The following is a 20,347-nucleotide window of genomic DNA, read 5'->3' on the forward strand; positions in this document are numbered from 1 at the left end:
CATTTGAGTTAGAATTTCATGTTGCTCTATATTAATCTCAAATCATATGCGATTTGGGACTTCCGAGGTATCTACACACAGTGCTTTGAGAAATTCACATTTAACCTTCTTGGGGGAAGAATTGCGGTCTTGAGAGAGAAGACACTCCACAGATTGAAGGGAGTTCAACTATGTGTGCAGACAATGAAAACAAATGGTGCTCGCTGAATCGATCAAGTTATTACTACACAAAGGTAACAATTATAAAAAGGGAGTCTTTAGTGTTTACATCCATTAATGCTTGTAATTTGTGAAATTTAATGGATTGTTGAATAGCTGGGCATAGTCTTGTGGATATAGGTGTATACTCGAACTATGGAAAAATTGCATGTGTTCTTATTTTAAATTATGCTTTCAATAATTTGATTAATTTGACTTTAATTAAACTCAGTAAATTACTAAAACAGATCTAACATAAATTATAATGTCTACATATATATATATATATAGACGCACAATGGAGCTTTATTATATATTTAACTCTGGAATGATTTGGTGCTCCGGACATCATCCCTCGATCTAAAACACCTTATCTAAACAGTTTCCATTCTATGATTATTGATAATACTCTATAGATTAATTAATGTATCTACTTTTAAGACTCATCTTCACTCCTTAGAAACATAATCTGCTCTCTCGAACACAAGACTTCGACCAGCGCCTGGGGCGTCCAAAGCCGCCAACCTTTGTCCATTTTCAAACAAAGTACCAACAGCTCCACAAATAAACCTACAAGTAGGACACAGTTCAGCCGGACACCATTGTATGCTGTAGCAACTAGGACAGTCTTGTTCCTTCTTAATGTAAAAATAGTTGGCGAGGCCGCCTTCCCCCGCGGCGATCAACCTCCTTCCGGTCACCGGTTCGGTTTCTCCTACCTTCCACGCCGTCGACTGCACGCAGATCGTGGCGGCGGAGAATGTGACCTTAAAGTTCTTCCGTTCTCTCACCACTTTTTCTCTCTTTTCATAAGGCGCAAATGTTACAGGGATCCCATCCACCGAAACGTTTCGTTGCCCGACGTAGAGTGGGCACGGGTCGTTTCGAGATACCAAGGTGAAAGGACCGCCGGCCTCGGTGATGGCAGGCTTGATGTAGTACTCCACGCCACGCTGGAGAGGATTTCCAGAAGTGTCGAGGACAGGGGAATTACTCTGGGCTGTGGCTGCATTAATGGCCATTGAAAGCCATATACAGCTCATTAGGATTCCGATTAAGTACTTCATGTTCATGGCCTAAATTTTTTTTTTTTTTTTTGGCGTAGTGTTTTGTTGATATATTTCTGTGAGTTCGGGTTCTCAATTCTCGGTCTAGCATGTTATATATATACTACGATGTGTATGATGGGGTTAGGAGTCGTTTTTAAATTGTTTCTGTTTTTATTTTTTATATTTTTTAAAAAAAAATATAAAAATATTTTTAAAATGACGTTCGGTTTAATATAATAAAGATAAAAAAAAATAAAAATAAAAATAATTTTTTAATTTAGTATAAAATAAGATAAAAAATAAATTTTAATCGTTTTTTTTTTATTTTTATTTTTTTTCTCTAACAGAGAGAGAAATAGAGACATTAATAAGTTTTTTATACTAAAAATAATCTCTTAATAAAATTACCAAACGTATTTTTAAAAATAATTTTTATTTAAAATTAAAAATGTTTTTATTTTTATTTTCGTAAAAAAAGACCAAAATTACTTTAAGACGTGCTCATTATTTTGATAACACGTGGCAAGTGTCAAATCAAAGTCAATTATTGTTATCCAATTGAATGGATATTATTAAAGTGGCGTGAAGATTTGAAATACAATCAATTTAGTAGAGACAAGTACTTTTGCAAACCGAGGTTCACTATTGGCGGCCACTGGGGAGACGGTCACAAATCTAACCAAAATTTTGGGCCGAATTTTGACTAGGATGGCAATGTCGGAATCAACAAAGCAATCAAGAGTATGAACATGATTTCTTGTATTTACTTACGTATGTATAAATTAGCTTTTTTCTTGGCATGCATGTATTGATTCTTTCCATTACGTACGATTGTAACATGCAGGGACAAGAACCTAGCTACTTGATGGGTAGTCCTTTTTTTTCTTTTTTTTCTTTTTTTTTTTTTGAAGATTGTTGTTATAAATTCTATGTCCACAAAGTTTTGAAAACGTAAGCCGACCGTATAGTAAGATTTTTTTTGGATAACTCTGACATGGAAAAGTATGGTATTTTACAAGGCCTCAAATCACTGAAATGATATTTGGATTTATCTCTGCAATAGTTATGATATTTTACGACGCCTCAAATCACTGAAATGATTTTAGGGTGTATGATCGTATAATTAATTTTGGTTAGGGCTCGTTTTGAACTATAGGATAGAAAAATTGTTTACAGAAATTACAACAATTTTCTAAGCATGAAATCAACGAAAGATTAAAATAGTGATTGCGTTTTCTTTTCTTAGATTAGTAGACGTATACCATTAGAATTTAGAGATCTCTACTTTTGAGTGTGAAACGGAACCACGAAGTAGAGACAACAACTTGAGCCATCGGCAGCTGGAGGACTTCTGCCAATCAATCTATGACTCAAGGAAAGGAACATGCCAGCATAATCGAATCCCAACAGTCTTAACACTAGCTATTTAGCTAACGCTCATAAGGGGAGATTTTATTTGATTTTTTCCTCTGCATTGAGAGAATATGGTAGAGCAAATTGCTAATGTTTACTTAATGAAATGGATATTAATTAAGGAAATATTTTTTAAAGTAAAATAGAGCTAGGTTATTCACATTTTTTAAACAAATGATGAGAGAAAATAACTGATACTAGAGTGGCAAGCATATTGCAACTAGATTCAACCCACTAGCCAACTCATCCTCTATTAAACTCTCCACTCAAATTTTACGCAAAATAAAAAGAAAATTTCAAAAATAAATTGAAAGATCCGGCTCATAGGCAACAATCAAAGAAAAAACAATCTTGACTAAAAATCAACCGTTGTATCATATGAACTAAATGAACAGTTGTATCTTGACTAAATAACCTTGAGCGTGAGTAATTTTTTTCTTCAAACGTGCCCTCATGTACTTAAACATCAGTTTATTTTTGCGGCACTCTCAACTATGATTTTATTACATGCGCATCCTAAATAACTTTTTATCTAATTTATCTGTTAAAACATTTATGTCTCAAATATGTTCATGTCTATATATATTTATATGCTATTCAATCAAAAACATTTTTTTTTAATTAAAACGTGATTTTCACTTCAGTTTACTTAAATATTTTTTTCTTTATCAAACTAAACTCTTAAAGGTGTAATGAATTGAAGCAAAAAATAAAATCTTAATAATTTTAAATTCATATATTAAAGAATTTAATAAATATGCACGTGTGTATCATATTTCCAACTAGTTAATAGTATTTCAAAGAAAAAAAAAGGTTAATTAGTATTAAGAGTTTACCTTCTTGGGGTTTTAATATCTTTAATTCATGCCACTGAACGGGACTCTATAAGTTGGAAGACCACTAATGCCTCTAGATAATAATTTTAGATATTTATGGCTCGTTTGGTTAACGCGTTCAAGTCAGTAATTTTAATTCTAAACTCAAATTTTGTGAGAGAACCTATTGACGAGAACTTTTTTATTTAAATTTTTTTGTGAAAAAACCAGAATCAAAAGCATGATGTTTAAGTCCTAGAATCAAACGGGCGTAAATAGCAGCTTTTTTTAGTATTATGACTCTTGATCAATGATTAATTATTGGAAAAACGAATACTTTAGTTAGAGAATGCCCTCCAAGAATTGACGCTAACAGAATGAGTCCATATTATTCCAGAGAAGAAGAAATATATCCAAAATTAAAACGAAAAAATTATTACAAACACAAACGGCACATACATGAGCTAGCCAGCTATACGTAGTGGTCCATTTATTACAATTAACACGAACGACACACAATGACGGACCTTTATTTATAACTCGTACATGAGCTAGGTGTATATCGATTTATTACAATTAACACAAATTAGCGACTATTGCTTCTTCTCCGACTTGGGACATAAAATTATTTATCATTTTAAGCTCTTTCAAATACAACTGGAAGCGCAGAACCATCCAAAGCCAACAACCTTTTTCCATTCTCAACCAAAGCCCCAAGAGAGAGCTGAACCGAAAGCCCCCGTCCAGCTACAAGGAATTTCTTACGCGAGTGCAAGGATACATCAACGCTGAGGAGGCAGACGCAAACGACCCCGAGCACAGGTCCAACAAAAACAAAGGGACCGAACAAGGGTCGACGCCAGCAAAGCAGGATGAGAAGAAGCGTCAAGGTGGAGGAAGCGGAGACAAGCAGCCAGCTGCGACGTCGAGCGCTCCGGAAGCCAAGAAGCCAAGGCAAGAGGAGAACCGTAAGCCTCGGCTGTTCCAAAGGTACGATTCCTACCGTGAACTAACAGTAGGAGTCAAGGAGGTCTTCAATCAGGTCGGCCGCGGAAACCTGCTATGCCGCCCGGAGCCAATGAGGACAGATCCCAGCCGAAGGAACCAGAAGAAATTCTATAGGTTCCACGGCGATGTTGGCCACCACACCAACGACTGCGCCAACCTCAAGGATGAAATCGGGAGAGTAATCCGCTAGGGGAGGCTATAGGAGTTCAAAGCTGAGCGGCGACCTCAAAATGATGGCCACGGTGGGCAGAATAACGGTCGATGCTGAGAGGAAAACCAACGACCAGAGGACCGAGAACCTGTCGGCGTCATACAGACTGTCCTCGGTGGCCCCTATATAAGAGGATACTCAAGGAGATCCTAGAAGGACTACGCCCACGACGCCAGAGGGGTTTACCAGGAAAGATTCTAGAGTGTCTCCGCTGCAAAAATCCCAAGATATAGCAGTGCCGACGTGGCGTTTAATGAGGACGACGCCAGCGGAGTTCACTTCCCCCATAACGACACGTTAGTAGTGGAGGCCGTGATTGGGAACCACACAGTATGCCGAATCCTGGTAGACAATGGGAGTTCGGTGGACTTCCTGTACTCTGACTGCTTGGAAAAGATGGGGATCCGAAAGGAGCAGTTGGAGAAAACCTCCAGGCCATTATATGGTTTTACCGGGAACTCCGTCATCCCTCAGGGGACTATCCGGTTGCCCATAACTGCCGGAGAAAAATCCCGACAAACCACGATAATGGCCAACTTTATGGTAATAAAGGGAGGCTCTCAATACAATGCTGTAATCGGAAGACCGACCCTTCTGGCGCTGAGGGCAATAACCTCCATCTACCACCAGAAGGTAAAGTTCCCTACCCCAAACGGCGTAGGTGAGATGAAGAGCAACCAGTACGAGGCTAAGGTTGCATACTCTGATGCCCTGCGCGGATACGACCAGCCAAGACGACAGGAGGCGAGGATGGTCTACCAAAACACCGTTGAAGACATAGACCCCAGGGTTCAAGAGGAGGTCACATGGTCCCAACCCATCGAGCAATTGGTGGAGATCCAAGTTGATGAAGGCGAGCCAACCAAAGTACTAAAAATGGGCTCAAACCTAGCCCCATCACTAAAGATTAAAATCGAAGACTTCCTCAAAAAGAACTTAGATATCTTCACCTGGAACCATGCTGACATGAAAGGGATCGACGCCGAGGTTATATGTCACTCCCTGAACGTTGACCCCTCATATCCTCCCAAACGCCAGAAGCATCGACCAATGAACCCAGAGAGGTATGAGGCGCTAAAAGAGTAGGTCGATAAATTGATCAACAACGGGTTCATCAGGGAGACCCATTACCGGCGTTAGGTCTCAAACCCCGTTCAGGTGGTCAAGCCTAACGGAAACTGGAGAACATGCGTCGACTTCAGCGCTCTCAATAAAGCCTGTCCGAAGGATGGCTTTCCACTCCTTCGAATAGACCAGATGGTCGACGCCACAACAGGACATGAAATGCTGAGTTTTATGGATGCTTACTCTGGGTACAACCAGATCCCCATGCATTCGGCCGATGAGGAGCACACATCCTTCATAACCGATATGGGCCTCTACTGCTACAAGGTGATGCCTTTTGGCCTAAAGAATACGAGGGCTACCTACCAAAGGCTCGTGAATAACATGTTCACTCAACAGCTCGGTAAATCAATGAAGGTCTACATCGACGATATGCTTGTGAAAAGCGCCAGGGCCAACCAACACGTCGACCATCTGGGTGAAATGTTCAGTGTACTAAGAAAATACCACATGAAACTAAATCCCTAAAAATGCGCCTTTGGAGTTGGGTCAGGGAAATTCCTTGGTTTCATGGTCAGCAACCGGGGGATAGAAGCTAACCCTAAAAAGATTAAAGCCTTGCAGGATATGCGGTCCCCGACTAAACCAAAAGAGGTGCAAAGGTTGACAGGATGCGTCGCCGCCTTAAACAGATTTATATCGAAAGCAATAGACAAGTGCATCCCCTGACACCACAATGTGAAGAGGCCTTCCAGAAATTGAATGAGCATTTGGGCAAGCCCCCAATCCTGTCAAAGCCCAACCCCGATGAGGAGCTTAGCCTATACCTCTCCGTGTCCCAACACGTCGTAAGATCCGTACTAATAAGGGAAGAAGAAAGGGTACAGTTGCCAATTTACTATGTGAGCAAAAGACTCCTCGACGCTGAGTCAAGATATACCGAAATGGAATGCTTGGCCCCTGCCCTGATGATAGCTTCAAGGAAGGTTCAGCACTATTTCCAATCTCACACAATACGGTTTCTCACAAACCATCCGTTAAGACAAGCGCTACAAAAGCCTAAAACTTCTGGTCGACTTATCAAATGGTCAGTAGAGTTAAGTCAGTTCAACATTAAGTATGTACCAAGAACAGCGATTAAGGGCCAAGCGCTGGCCGATTTTCTGGCTGAGTTCTCCCATAGACCGGCTCCCGCCACGCCAGAAGAAGTTGAGAATATAGAATGGAAGCTCTACGTGGATGGAGCGTCGAGCGATAATGGGTCAGGAGCCGGCGTCTTGTTGATCAGCCCAGAAGGCCATAAGATCACCTCGGCGGTTCGATTTAAATTCAAAGCGTCGAACAACGAGGCAGAATACGAGGCGTTAATTACAGGGGTTGCGATTGGCCAATCACCTAAATATTGAGAGGCTCAGCATCTTCAGCGACTCTCAACTGGTCGTCGGGCAAGTGAAAAAAGAATACTAAGCGCGCGGTGAGAAAATGGGTGCGTACTTAAGGAAAGTGAAGGAAGAACTCGTCAAGTTCAAAAACTACGAGATACTTCATATACCACGAGCCGAAAATGCAAACGCCGATGCTCTATCAAAGCTTGCATCTTCGAAAGATTCCAACGCATCGAAAGATTCCAACACACTAGGGATCGTTCCCATCGAAGAACTGGAGCGGCCGACCATTGAGGAAGTAGCTAAGGCATTAATCATCCAAACAGGTGAAAATTGGATGACACCACTCATCCAATACCTAATGGATGCACAACTGTTAAATGATAAAGATGAAGCCAGACGGATCAGGTATAGAGCCGTCAGATACTTATTGTACGACGGTTTGCTTTACCGATGAGGCTATTCGACACCTCTACAGCGATGCCTAGATGATGACGAAGCCCAGAAGGTCCTCTGAGAAATTCATGAAGCAGTCTGCGGTAATCATACTGGGGGGCAGTCTTTAGCTCTTAAGGTTTTGAGGCAAGGATACTACTGGTCGACGCTCAAAAAGGACGCTTTCCAATACGCCCGACATTGCGATTAGTGCCAAAGGTACACCACAATTCCTAGAGCACACCCATAAAATTTAACCTCCATTCTCAGTCCATGGCCCTTCGCCAAATGGGGGGTTGACCTAATCGGGCCATTACACCTTCCACCTGAGGGCTTTAAATTTGCCATCATCGCAGTAGATTACTATACAAAATGGGCAGCGGCAAAATCTCTTACTACAACCACGGAAGCAACCTGCACCAACTTCATGTGGAATAACATTGTGTGCAGGTTCAGGATTCCCCACTCAATAGTATCCGACAATGGGAAACAATTCGACAATGCCTCAACACGCAGATTCTGCGACAGCCTGGGCATTCGAAAAGACTTCTCGATGCCGATCCATCCACAATCTAATGGGCAAGTCTAGGCAATCAACAAAATATTGAAGTATACCCTAAAAAAGAGACTCGACGATCTAAAAGAGAAATGGGCCGAAGAACTCCCCAAGGTCTTATAGGCGTACCGAACGACGAGCTGAACTACCACAAGTGAAACACCCTTCTCTATGGAGTATGGCGTCGAGGCAGTACTCCCTGTAGAAATTGAAATGCCAACCCTAAGAATCGTCATCCACAACGACGACGATAACACAGAAGGCATGAACGGAGAACTCGACTTGTTGGAAGAAAAAAGGCTCGACTCTCAAATACGTCTCGCCGCCTATCAGCAAAGAGTAGCACGATATTACAACAAGAGAGTTCGACAAAGGAGGTTCGTCCCATGAGACCTAGTATTGAAAAGGGTAACGCAGAGTACAGAGCCCAAAAATACCGGTCCCCTGGGCCCGACTTGGGAAGGGCCCTACCGCATAAGGGAAGTGTCGCGTCCTGGCACCTACATTTTGGAAAGCCTCAACGGCAAGAGAATTCAACACCCATGGAATGCAGAATAGCTAAGGCTGTACTACCAATAGTGTATGTAATTCTCACGCATCCCAATTGTAAATTCTTTACAGTTTAAATAAATTGATATGTTTACAAAAGGAAAGGTATTCACCCCTTAATAACATGTCTGCTTAACAAACCAAGGTATATTAAACGGACATGGGGGGCAGAGGTCCACGGATTGCCAAAAAAGGACACGATGACCCCGAGGGGTGAAATCAGCATCGACTCCTCCAAGGAGGAGAGGCGAACACTTAACAAAATTCTAAGGAATTTTCTAAGACAAAAACCCCAAGGGGTGAAATCAGCGTCGACTCCTCCAAGGAGGAGAAGCGAGGCAAACACTTAGCAAAATTCTAAGGAATTTTCTAAAAACCCCAAGGGGTGAAATCAGCGTCAACTCCTCCAAGGAGGAGAGCCGAACACTTAGAAAATTCCAAGGAATTTTCTAAAGACAAACGACCCCAAGGGGTAAAATCAACAATGACTCCTTCAAGAGGGAGAGGTGAATGCATAATAACAATGAGCAAGGTATGAAATCTACTGTCAATCTACTGTTTTTTTATAAAACACAAATGAAATAAAAAAAAAAGAGGTTCAAACCAATGTCATATAAGTTACAGATAACAGTACAAAAAAAAATCTCCAGGCCTCGCCGCCAACCGCCGAGTCATCACCAGGCGGGGAAGAGTTGTCATCACCAGCGGGAGGAGGAGCATCATAAAGAAAGCTCAAGTCCCACTCATGATGCTCTTGTTTTATCAAATCGATGAGTTGTTGACCAGCGGATTGAAAATCCTTGGTACGAATGTCGATGAGCTCCGGAGAAGCCTTGAACTCCTCAATAACCTCTGCACGTTTAGCATCAAATACTGCTGCAGCCTCGGCTTCGGCTTCCTTCTTCCCCTCAACTTTCCCTTCAGCAAAACATCTCTTCACCGCCCCAGTGGCTTCGGCCAACTTCGCCTCAGACATATCTGCCCGCTTCGTGAGGTCTGTAACTGCAGCATTTAGCTTGGCCAATTCATCCTCCAAACTCTTCAGTTTGGCCACAGCCACATCTCTCTCCTCGACGGCATTCGTACACTGACTCTTAACATCATCGAGAAGCAACACAAGGAATGCGAGTCGGGGTTCACCGGGAAGAATTCCGGCAGAGCAAAGGGCATTTCAACGAAAGCAAATGTGTTTGTGTTTGAGAAAAATGGTCTCGGTTCAGAAAGGCATTTAAGGGGAAGGAAATCCTTGACCCCTGACCGTCGGATGAAATTCAAAGAATCCAATGGCAAGGGAATCGCGCCCAGATCTGACGATGACAGATGAAGCCGGGAAAACGAAGGGGCGCGATCCAAAGGCTCACGTTCGTCCTTTCGAAATAAGGCCCCACGTCAGCATAGGAAAGTGACCGACGCGACGGTTGCGTTCCCCAAGAAAATTCAAAGCATCCAGACCATCATAGCGGACGAAGGCTCGGGATCGGTTTCCCACACCCGAAGCACGGAAGGACGACCGAACTTAAGCTCGAGGCTGTCTAAAAGAAACCCTCAACCTGGGGGGTAACTGTTGTGGGGGAAAATATGGAGGACGCGTGGAGGAATGACAATATGACACGTGGCCTTAACCTCTCCTCGCAAAGCAACAACCCTCGACGTCTGGAACTCCCTTCTATTCCGTCGCGAAGAGCCTAAACAAGAAATCTAACTTGGGGTGATGAAATCTAACTTGGGGCGTCGATTTCATCTAGCGTCGACAGGACGTACCGTCAACCTTACAACATAGAAATCCCTTGCCATAAAATCCACCTCTAAGAAGGACAATTGGGCTGAACAACACTGGCGACGAGGGGAATGTTTCTTGGGGGAAAGCCTGAAGTGGAAGTTGTGTACAGTAATGAAGGATGTTTGTAATGCAGGCATTAATTGCAAACCCTTAAACTACCCCACAGGGGACAGAAAAGGGTTACAGGTACGCACAGAGTTACCCCTACAAAGGAAACCCACCCAGCGAGTGAACAGTACTCCAAGTGATTAGTACTCCAAGTGATTAGTGGGCTACGTCTGGGCCTAAAAAGGAAAAGTACTTGAGTGCTTCTCCCTACAAAGGAAACCCACCCAGCGAAAGAAGCTCCAATATAAAAGAGGCAAAGCCCTATACAGAAAGGGGGTTCACATCAAAAAGAGAGAGAAAAGAGCAAGAGAGCAATCGATGTAAATTGTAATCACCCCAAAAGAAATATACAACCACAGTGGACGTAGCTCTGATTTTATAGAGTGAACCACTACTTTAAAGCATTATTCTCCCAAATTGCTCATCCCTCTAAAAACATCAAACACCTGTGGTACAAAACTCCTACATATAACCTATATTTAAGCCAGTAATCCAACGGAAAACCTAGAGGTAAACCGGCCTGTTTTTGTTGACGAAAATTCACCGTCAACATATACACTTGCCCAAAAGTGGAGATAGTGGTTTCAAATATAGAAGAAATAGGATTGGAAAAATATGGCACAGCTTTTCCATTAATGATGAATAGAGTTTATAAATCTTATCCTAATCTAAACAAACAAATGTTATCTTAATTTAAAATAATTTAAACTTGCAACAGAAAGAAGATCCTAGGAAGATATACAAAGCAAACAAGATCCTAACAAGATAACCATAGCATTTGAATTTAAATCCTAATGAGCTGAAATTGAAAACTTAATATAAATTATGATTATCTCTAACATCAAAGTCTTAGGTTATATTAGCAGAACTCAATAATATGCAAAAAAGACGTAAGCATTGATTTATATATTGTCTATTTTTATATTTCATTTTTTTTTTCCTTTTAATAGTATGAGTAGAGAATTTGGTACAAGATATGAGGTTAGTGGGTGCCCATATCCAATGGGAATGTGTTCCTTACTTTTTTTTATCAGTTATTCCTTCTCACCATTTTATTTAATAAGAATTTGTATCTATGAAACTAATGTGTTATTTTCAACTCAAATTAAAAATTTAAATCAGCGAACTAAACGGCCCACAATCAATTTAGTAGAGACAAGTACTTTTGCAAACCGAGGTTGACTATTGGTGGCCATTGGTGAGACGGTCGCAAATCTAACCAAAATTTTGGCCCAAATTTTGACTAGGATGGCTATGTCGGAATCAACAAAGCAATCAAGAGTATGAACATGATTTCTTGTAGTTACTTACGTATGTACAAATTAGCTTTTTTCTTGGCATGCATGTATTGATTCTTTCCATTACGTACGATTGTAACATGCAGGGACAAGAACCTAGCTATACTTGATGGGTAGTCCTTTTTTTTCTTTGTTTTTATTTTTTTTTTGAAGATTGTTGTTCTAAATTCTATGTCCACAAAGTTTTGAAAAACGTAAGCCGACCGTATAGTAAGATTTTTTTGGATAACTATGACATGGAAAAGTATGGTATTTTACAAGGCCTCAAATCACTGAAATCATATTGGATTCTTTGACTAGGGTGAAATATCTCTGCAATAGTTATGATATTTTACGACGCCTCAAATCACTGAAATGATTTTAGGGTGTATGATCTTATAATTAATTTTGCTTAGGGCTCGTTTTGAACTATAGGATAGAAAAATTGTTTACAGAAATTACAACAATTTTCTAAGCATGAAATCAACGAAAGATCAAAATAGTTATTGCGTTTTCTTTTCTTATTTTAGCAAAATTACTAGCTGTCTGCTGTTCATTTCTACAAGTAAAGCTATATGGTGATCGACTAAAGAAAGGGTAGTATTGGATAAGATCGCCATCAAGATTAGTAGACGTATACCATTAGAATTTAGAGATCTCTACATTTGAGTGAAACGGAACCACGAAGTAGAGACAACAACTTGAGCCGTCGGCAGCGGGAGTACTTCTGCCAATCAATCTATGACTCAAGGAAAGGAACATGCCAGCATAATCGAATCCCAACAGTCTTAACACTAGCTACTTAGCTAACGCTCATAAGGAGAGATTTTATTTTATTTTTTCCTCTGCATTGAGAGAATATGGTAGAGCAAATTGCTAATGTTTACTTAATGAAATGGATATTAATTAAGGAAATATTTTTTTTAAAGTAAAATAGAGCTAAGTTATTCACATTTTTTAAATAAATGATGAGAGAAAATAACTCATACTAGAGTGGCATGCATATCGTAACTTGATTCGACCCACTAGCCAACTTATCCTCTATTAAACTCTCCACTCAAATTTTACGCAAAAGTAAAAAGAAAATGACAAAAATAAAATGCAAGATCCGGCTCATAGGCAACAATCAAAGAAAAAAACAATCTTGACTAAGAAAGGGTAGTATTGGATAAGATCGCCATCAAGATTAGTAGACGTATAAAATGCAAGATCCGGCTCATAGGCAACAATCAAAGAAAAAAACAATCTTGACTAAGAAAGGGTAGTATTGGATAAGATCGCCATCAAGATTAGTAGACGTATAAAATGCAAGATCCGGCTCATAAAATTATTTATCATTTTAAGCTCTTTCATATACAACTGGAAGCGCAGAACCATCCAAAGCCAACAACCTTTTTCCATTCTCAACCAAAGCCCCAACATCTCCACATATAAGCCAACAATCTTTGATATTTTGACCAAAAAAATTGAATAATATACGCGCTTAGAGCTTGCAGCAGGAAGGGTGAAAAAATCCAAGGTTTATGCTCATGGGTTGCTTTTTTCTTGTTTTATTTTTATTTTTGTTTTGTTTGCATAGCTTTAGGCTTTTATGCATGTTTTCGTTTGTAAGACTCTTTTTAAAATGAAGTTAATTTTTTACTTATTAAAAAAACTATAGTACTCTGTCCAAAGTTCAACCCTTTTACTGTTTTTTAAATTGAGTGTGAAATATGCATGTGATAGCAAATGAAATATATCGATATGATACATCCGCTTTTACAAATTGATGTATATCTCTAACTCTTAGCGAGGAACCAAATTTATATATTAGCAATTCAATATTGATCAACTACATGTGTTAATCTTTCAGTATCAATGTTATAGCAAACAAAATTTGCATCTTTAAGAGTACTGTTGCATAATGCAACACTCACACGAAACTAATCTTGGTTATGTTAATATAATTTGGTCGTAGTACTCCGATCTCTCAAAGAAGAAAACATAATATATAGTTAATATCTTAATTAAGCCAAAGTAAACAATTACAAACTTGTTTCTAAGGAGATTTTCCTTTCTGTTGTTACATGACGGTCATCGGATATGTAGCTAAGCTATATTGGTTAGCTCCATTTATTGTAATACGGTTCAATAATAATACATACGATCAATGCTGACTTTGACTTATTCTTTTTCTTATAGAAACTTTCTTCTTCTAAGCTCTCTCAAAGACAACAGGAATCGCAGGATTACCATCCCACACCAACAATCTTTTCCCATTCTCAACTATAGCCCCAACTTGCCCACATCTGAACCAACTACAATCAGCAGGTAGACAAGGGTCTTGCGGACACCACCCCATGAAATACGTGCTCTCAACCTGCCCATGACTAATATGAAAATAGTTGTTAAAACCAGCTCCATCATCTCCGGTGCTGATAAGTTCGCCATCAAGCTGCCATGTGGTCGACTGCACGCAAACCGTCACCGCCGCAAACGAGACCTTGAAATCCCTCCTCTCCCTCACGATATTCTCTTCCTTGAAAAACGGTTCAAAGGTCACCGGAAGGCCCTTCGCGGCAGACGAGTTCTCCTGACCGACGTAGAACGGGCAGGATCCGTTCCTGTCGATCAAAGTGAAGCGACCGCCGTTATCAGTTATTGCGGGCTTGATGTAATACTCCGCGCCCCGGCGGAGAGGCTCGCCGGAGGTGTCGAGCACAGGGTTTTGAGCAGTTACTGCTACGGCCATGGCGAGCAACATGAAGCTTAGGGTTTCAATCAACTTCATGTTGAACTAACTGATTCACACAATACTACAAAGATGTAATAAGTTGATAAGTATTTCTTTCTGGGTCTTGTAATAATATTATTTATTTATTTTCGTGGCTATGTAACGTGTGGTATTTATAGGGTTTGGATGTTTAAGGAGTGACTCGGTTTTGGGATAATACGTGGATGAGTTGTGAACATAAAGTCAATCTTGTTTATCCAATGAAAAGAGCCGTGAGGGTTTCGAATACTACAACTAAGGAAAACAGCCAAGTTTTGCAGACTAAGTTTGAATAATGGCTGCGCGCCGATTAAGTGAGATGGGATAATATGAGACCGTGTATATACGTTCTTTCGGGATTTGAAGTATTGATGAGAACTTAACCTTGTTTTCTCATACCAGCAAATTGAACTCGAGAGAAAGAGAAACGTGGGGCAAAAAATTAAGGGAATAAATCTTACAAATTGCCCGTAAATTGTGTCACGTGTGTCGACTTATTTCCGAACTTTAAAACATACATGTTACGTCCTTTAATCTATAAATTATAGTACTTATCCAGATTTACCCCCTCAGCTTTGAAATATGTTTTTCTTTTTTAAACATTTTAGGTGTGACGTTAACCGCTAACATGCTTTCACTCCGATTAAATGAGTTAGATAATAAATCCTAGATAAATTTTATGCTTAAAATAGTTTCTCAAAAGCAAGAAATCAGGAAGGAAAAAAATGAAGAACAAGTCCTAATTCAATTCGGTTAGTTAGGGGTTTAAAAAAGTGAGAAATTTACCCTTGTCACGTGCATCGCACGGTACATCTAAGAGCCAACAAGTTTCGAGGTGAATTTAGAGACATAATACATTAGCCATTAGGGGCGAATGGGTAAATTTTAAATTCAGGGCATGTTGACTTAAGTGACATGATTTCAAATGGAATTTCTAAACTTTATCCAAATTAAGGAGGCTGAGAAGGAACAATCGTGCATGAAATGAATTAGTTACCGTCCAAAAAAATGTTCTTCAATCTAAATTATTTGCCATATAAGTTCATGAATAATAAAAATCTTGTTAATTAATTCCCAGACTTTAGTTGGGGATAATTATTCTTCCAACCAAGGATTGTAATGTTCTAACTGTAATTATGATAATGACAATATTGATATGATTAAACCAGTAGTTTAATAAAAACTGACAATTATATATGCATTTAAAGAAGAGGAGAAAGAGAAAAGAATTTGCGATGACCTGAGGCTCATTCATACTTATTCGATCATGCTTTTTTATATTTTTTCATAAGAAGAATAAAAATAACGTAGAGTTTGAAATGTTAAAAATTAATCATCCCTATTTAGTGTCTAAGACATATCAGAAACAATATGTTCGTGAGTTACCTGTTAGAAACGTTGGCGTCACCATTAATCTGTCAAAAGTCGCCGGTAGAACAGGCTTGAGAGTAATGCATACTCCTCTCCAATAGCCTCTCCACACAAACATAATACCCCACACAAAATTGCCACACACACCGCACAAAGACAAAACCCCTAACATTTATATATAAAGTGTTTAACTTAACAACATAATGAGCTTAATTAGTTTGGGCCTATTAGGCTTCATAAATTATGCTAGAGAGATTCTTTCACCCAATAGGCTGATTAAAGTATTTATGAGAGAGGGAGTCTATGTGACACCCCTTATATACCATCTCCTTCAAATATTTTAGTTCCTTGCTAACAATCCTAGGGCGTGCCACAATCACTAACTTTCCCCTGTCACTTATGTGAAAACTATGGTGTTTTAATTTTTTTTTTTTTTGCTTAAACAAAATTTCGTTAATACACCATTCCTATCAAGTTTCCTAGCTACAATTAAAATTATACAGTCATCCAAGGTTTATAAGTCTAACTCCAAAATATACATATTTACAGACCCAAAATAATCTGTGTACAGCTTCTTTGGTTCAACCATATGTACAGCGGTCAACGAAGCCAGCTCCCCTGCTTACTGTTCCGCTTTGTTCTTACCTTTACCTACAGCACAGAGCAAACTTTAATGAGCTACAAGCTCAGTAAGTAGAGCTACAATCACACAAACTTATTTTAACATGCTCACACATTGCAACATCATAGGTAACTTATGCCAATCAATCTTACACTTTATGCACGTGCACTACATATCACTAGGGCCCTCCCGGTACTGCCGCCGGCTTTTTTCACAATCTGGCCACATGCCAATATCTCAAATCACAATATCAGGTTCCCCGTCATCACCCATCTGATTCGAGGGAACGGCCAGCGCATTCAAAATCACAATTTCTCAATATCACAATATAGTCTCTATCATCACCCACTTGGTTCGAGAGACTTGCGCGGCTCAATCACAATTTCATCAATCACTACATCACATTAGAAGTCCTTTGAGGACTTGGCAGTACCGGCCTAACATGCATGCTGTTATGTACTCAATTACAAGTAATCATCACAATCATACACATTGACAATGTCATAAAAATTCACATAACGGCATATTAGACATTCCATAGAAAGTCTATCAAACAAAGTTTGTAAGTGCTGCAGAAAAGTCAAACTCCACTTACCTGCATTGCTTAGCAAAATCTTCGTTTAACCCTCTTCATTTCCCTTGTTTGTTTTCCTTTCCACTGTTCAAAATAGAAAAATTGGCCACCATCATTAGAGCTCAATAGCTCAGCCATAAATCAATTTCTAACTCATAATCACTTTCTCCTGAAATTGAAATTTCACTGATTCGTCCATCTTTAAAAGAAAATTCATAAGATATTCTTTTTGTCTTTAAAAATTCCAAAATTAACTTCAAAACAAGATAGACATGTATATCTTTCCAACGAACTATCATATGTCTCATTCCGACATCTCAAAGTACCTTAAAAACAATTTCCACGAAATCATAATTCTGTTTTTTCCTGTTTTTGACAGTTTTTAGAAAGTTTCTATATGAAACTTCCTATGCGCACAACTTGAGCCACAAAACTCCAAATGAGGTGATTTCAACTCTCACACGTCACTAATAACCTGTTCTAAATGGTGGTAAAGGTGGTTTAAGTGCAGCATTCTCATTTCAAAAAGTAAGTACCTCAGTTCTTTATTTTATTAATTTCTGGAATTGGCACTTTTACGATTGCTACAAGAATATCCACAAAGTATTCTATGTAGCCTCAAAAATTACAAAACCAGAACCCAAGCGAGGTAGACATCTAGGGCTTTCCAAAAGGTATCACAAGCTTAGTTTTGGGTCCATTTAGGTCTCAAAATTCATGATAAATCAGATCAAATTTTTCTGGTTTTTCGGCAGAAACCCAGCCACTAAGCCCAACTTCAAAATGTATATCTTAGGCTACGGTTATCCGTTTAAGGTGATTCCAGCGGCTATACGAAGCTTGCGATGTCTAGTTACCAATTATGTAAACCTTCTTTTGAAATTCCTCGCCTAATACTCCCAGAATCTGAAAGAACAGATTCTGTCCAGTAAGTACATTTGACAGATTTGTTTTATATTCAAAAGTTTACAACTTAACCTACAAAGCTCCTTTTGGGGTGATTCAAGTTTCTATTTAAAGTATGAAATGTCTATTTCAAGGTTCTTTAATTAAGAAGGTTGGAATGATTTCTGGGAAATTCGGTTTCTCTGTTTTCCCACGGCTGCCCGTTGTTTTCAATGCTAACATACAACAAAACAACTCCTTAGAGAACCTTCTCCTAAATAACAATTAAATGACCAAGGTGAAGTAGGATAGCCACCCTTGTTAACTCATACACGTGATATACCAAATCAGGGGTTATAAATAAAAATCCTCAAGTAATTCAACACACTTCTCCATAAACCAAGTTCAAAGCCCTTTATCCTCAAGGAAACTTAATTCTTGAAGTTCAATCCTCAAAATTCAGGAATTATACCAAATCAAAGAAAATTCATAACTTTAAGAGATGCTCCACAATTCCCTTTGATCAATAAACAAAACTAGACAATAAACCACCAAATTTTAAATTTGAAAATTGAAGGAGACGAAGAAAACCCCTACCTTGAATCCTTGCTCAAACAACCTCTTTTCCTCCCGGAATTGCTGCAGCCCTCTTTCCAAAACCAAATTGCTCTTTGATCTTGCAAAACCACCTTCACACTTCAAGCAAATCAAAGCTCTTCTTCTTTTCTTTTTTTTTCTGGAAGGGAGATAGAGTGAGAGAGAGAGAGAGAGTCGGATGGGAAGATGAGAAAGAAAGAGTGAGAAACGTGAAATGAGGTTGAGGGTTGAGAAAGATTGAGAAAGTGAATTATTTTTTTTTCTTCTTATGTTACTCCATCCCCTCCTCAACGTGGCCAGAGGAGGGAGATGAGTGGCATGGATGAGGTTCCAGCCATGCCACGTGAAAGGGCAGCTGGCCCTGTTTTTTTTTTTTCCTTAATATTGCAATATGGCCCCCAACTATGAAAATTCTTTCAATCGTGCCCCCTAAAGCCTTGTAATTTAGTCCCTAAACTCTTTTATCATTTCTCTTACAATTCCTTCATACAAAATTAGCACAAAAGTTTAAGTCCGAAAATTGGGATGTTACAATTCCCTATATCATACAAAAGTTCCATCCTCAAAACTTAAAACAAAGCTGGGAAGTTCTTTCTCATCTCCTCTTCCAACTCCCAAGTTGCTTCTTCGACTGCATGATTCCTCCAAAGGACCTTCACAAGTGGGATGATCTTATTCCGCAATTCCTTCTCTCTTCTATCCAGAATTTTTATAGGTTGTTCTTGATAAGATAGTTCTGGATCCACATCTATCGTTTCATAACTCAACACATGAGATGGTTCCCACAAATATTTCCGTAGCATGGACACATGGAACACATCGTGCACTTCAGACAGCCTCGGTGGAAAGGCTAGTCTATATGCAGTTTTTCCTATGCGCTCAATAATCTCAAAGGGCCCAATGTACCTAGGGCTTAATTTACCCTTCCTTCCAAATCTCATTACTCCCCGGACTAGTGCAACTTTCAGAAATACGTTGTCGCCTATTTCAAATTCCAGTGGTCGTCGTCTTCTATTCGCATACTTCTTTTGTCGATCTTGAGAGACTTTCAATCTTTCTTTGATTTTCTTGATAGCTTCATTCGCTTGGTCCACAAGTTCTGGACCCAAATATCTGCGCTCTCCTGCTTCATGCCAGTATATCGGTGAACGACATCTACGACCATACAAAACTTCATGCGGAGCAGTTTTGATAGACTCTTGGTAGCTGTTATTATAAGAAAACTCAATCAGAGGAAGATATCTACTCCACGATCCCTGGAAGTCTAACACGCAAGCTCTTAACATGTCTTCCAAGGTCTGATTAGTACGTTCCGTTTGACCGTCCGTCTGAGGATGCATTGCGGTACTGAACTTCAATCTTGTCCCAAGGCCTTCTTGTACATATATATATATATATAGAATCTTGCCACTTTCGTGGAAAATTGTGCAACAAAAATTATAAAAGAGAAGAATTTTCTTCCACTAGAACAATAATGTTTCCAAATATTAGATTTTGCTAAACATGAGTGGATAAAGAAATCCGTGTTAAGGGTGCGACTCCATTCACTAGGTTAACATTTTGAGTTGGAACCCAATCCCTTATAGTGGAGCCCATAGTCTTAAAAAGTGGTATTAAAGATGGGACCCAAATGTTGCAGAGTGTATGCACGAGATGAATCTAATATGCTGAATGAAGATGTGGACTCTGGGTCACAA

General features: G+C 39.4%; 2 protein-coding genes across 2 annotated transcripts; both read right to left on the bottom strand.

Moving 5' to 3' along the window:
* Positions 1–488: 488 nt before the first annotated feature.
* On the bottom strand, positions 489–1,350 carry LOC21394262 (alpha-amylase/subtilisin inhibitor). Its single transcript, XM_010099922.2, has one exon. It carries the CDS (start codon positions 1,269–1,271, stop codon positions 648–650), a length of 624 nt encoding a protein of 207 aa, XP_010098224.1. The 5' UTR covers positions 1,272–1,350; the 3' UTR covers positions 489–647.
* A 12,468-nt stretch (positions 1,351–13,818) lies between these two features.
* LOC21394263 (endogenous alpha-amylase/subtilisin inhibitor) lies at positions 13,819–14,715 on the bottom strand. Its single transcript, XM_010099923.2, has one exon. The coding sequence runs from the start codon at positions 14,617–14,619 to the stop codon at positions 14,044–14,046; it is 576 nt and encodes a 191-aa protein (XP_010098225.1). The 5' UTR covers positions 14,620–14,715; the 3' UTR covers positions 13,819–14,043.
* Between the last annotated feature and the right edge of the window lie 5,632 nt (positions 14,716–20,347).

The sequence above is a fragment of the Morus notabilis genome, unplaced genomic scaffold (genome assembly GCF_000414095.1).
Source record: "Morus notabilis unplaced genomic scaffold, ASM41409v2 Scaffold1276, whole genome shotgun sequence".
In the NCBI taxonomy this organism is placed as follows: domain Eukaryota; kingdom Viridiplantae; phylum Streptophyta; class Magnoliopsida; order Rosales; family Moraceae; genus Morus; species Morus notabilis.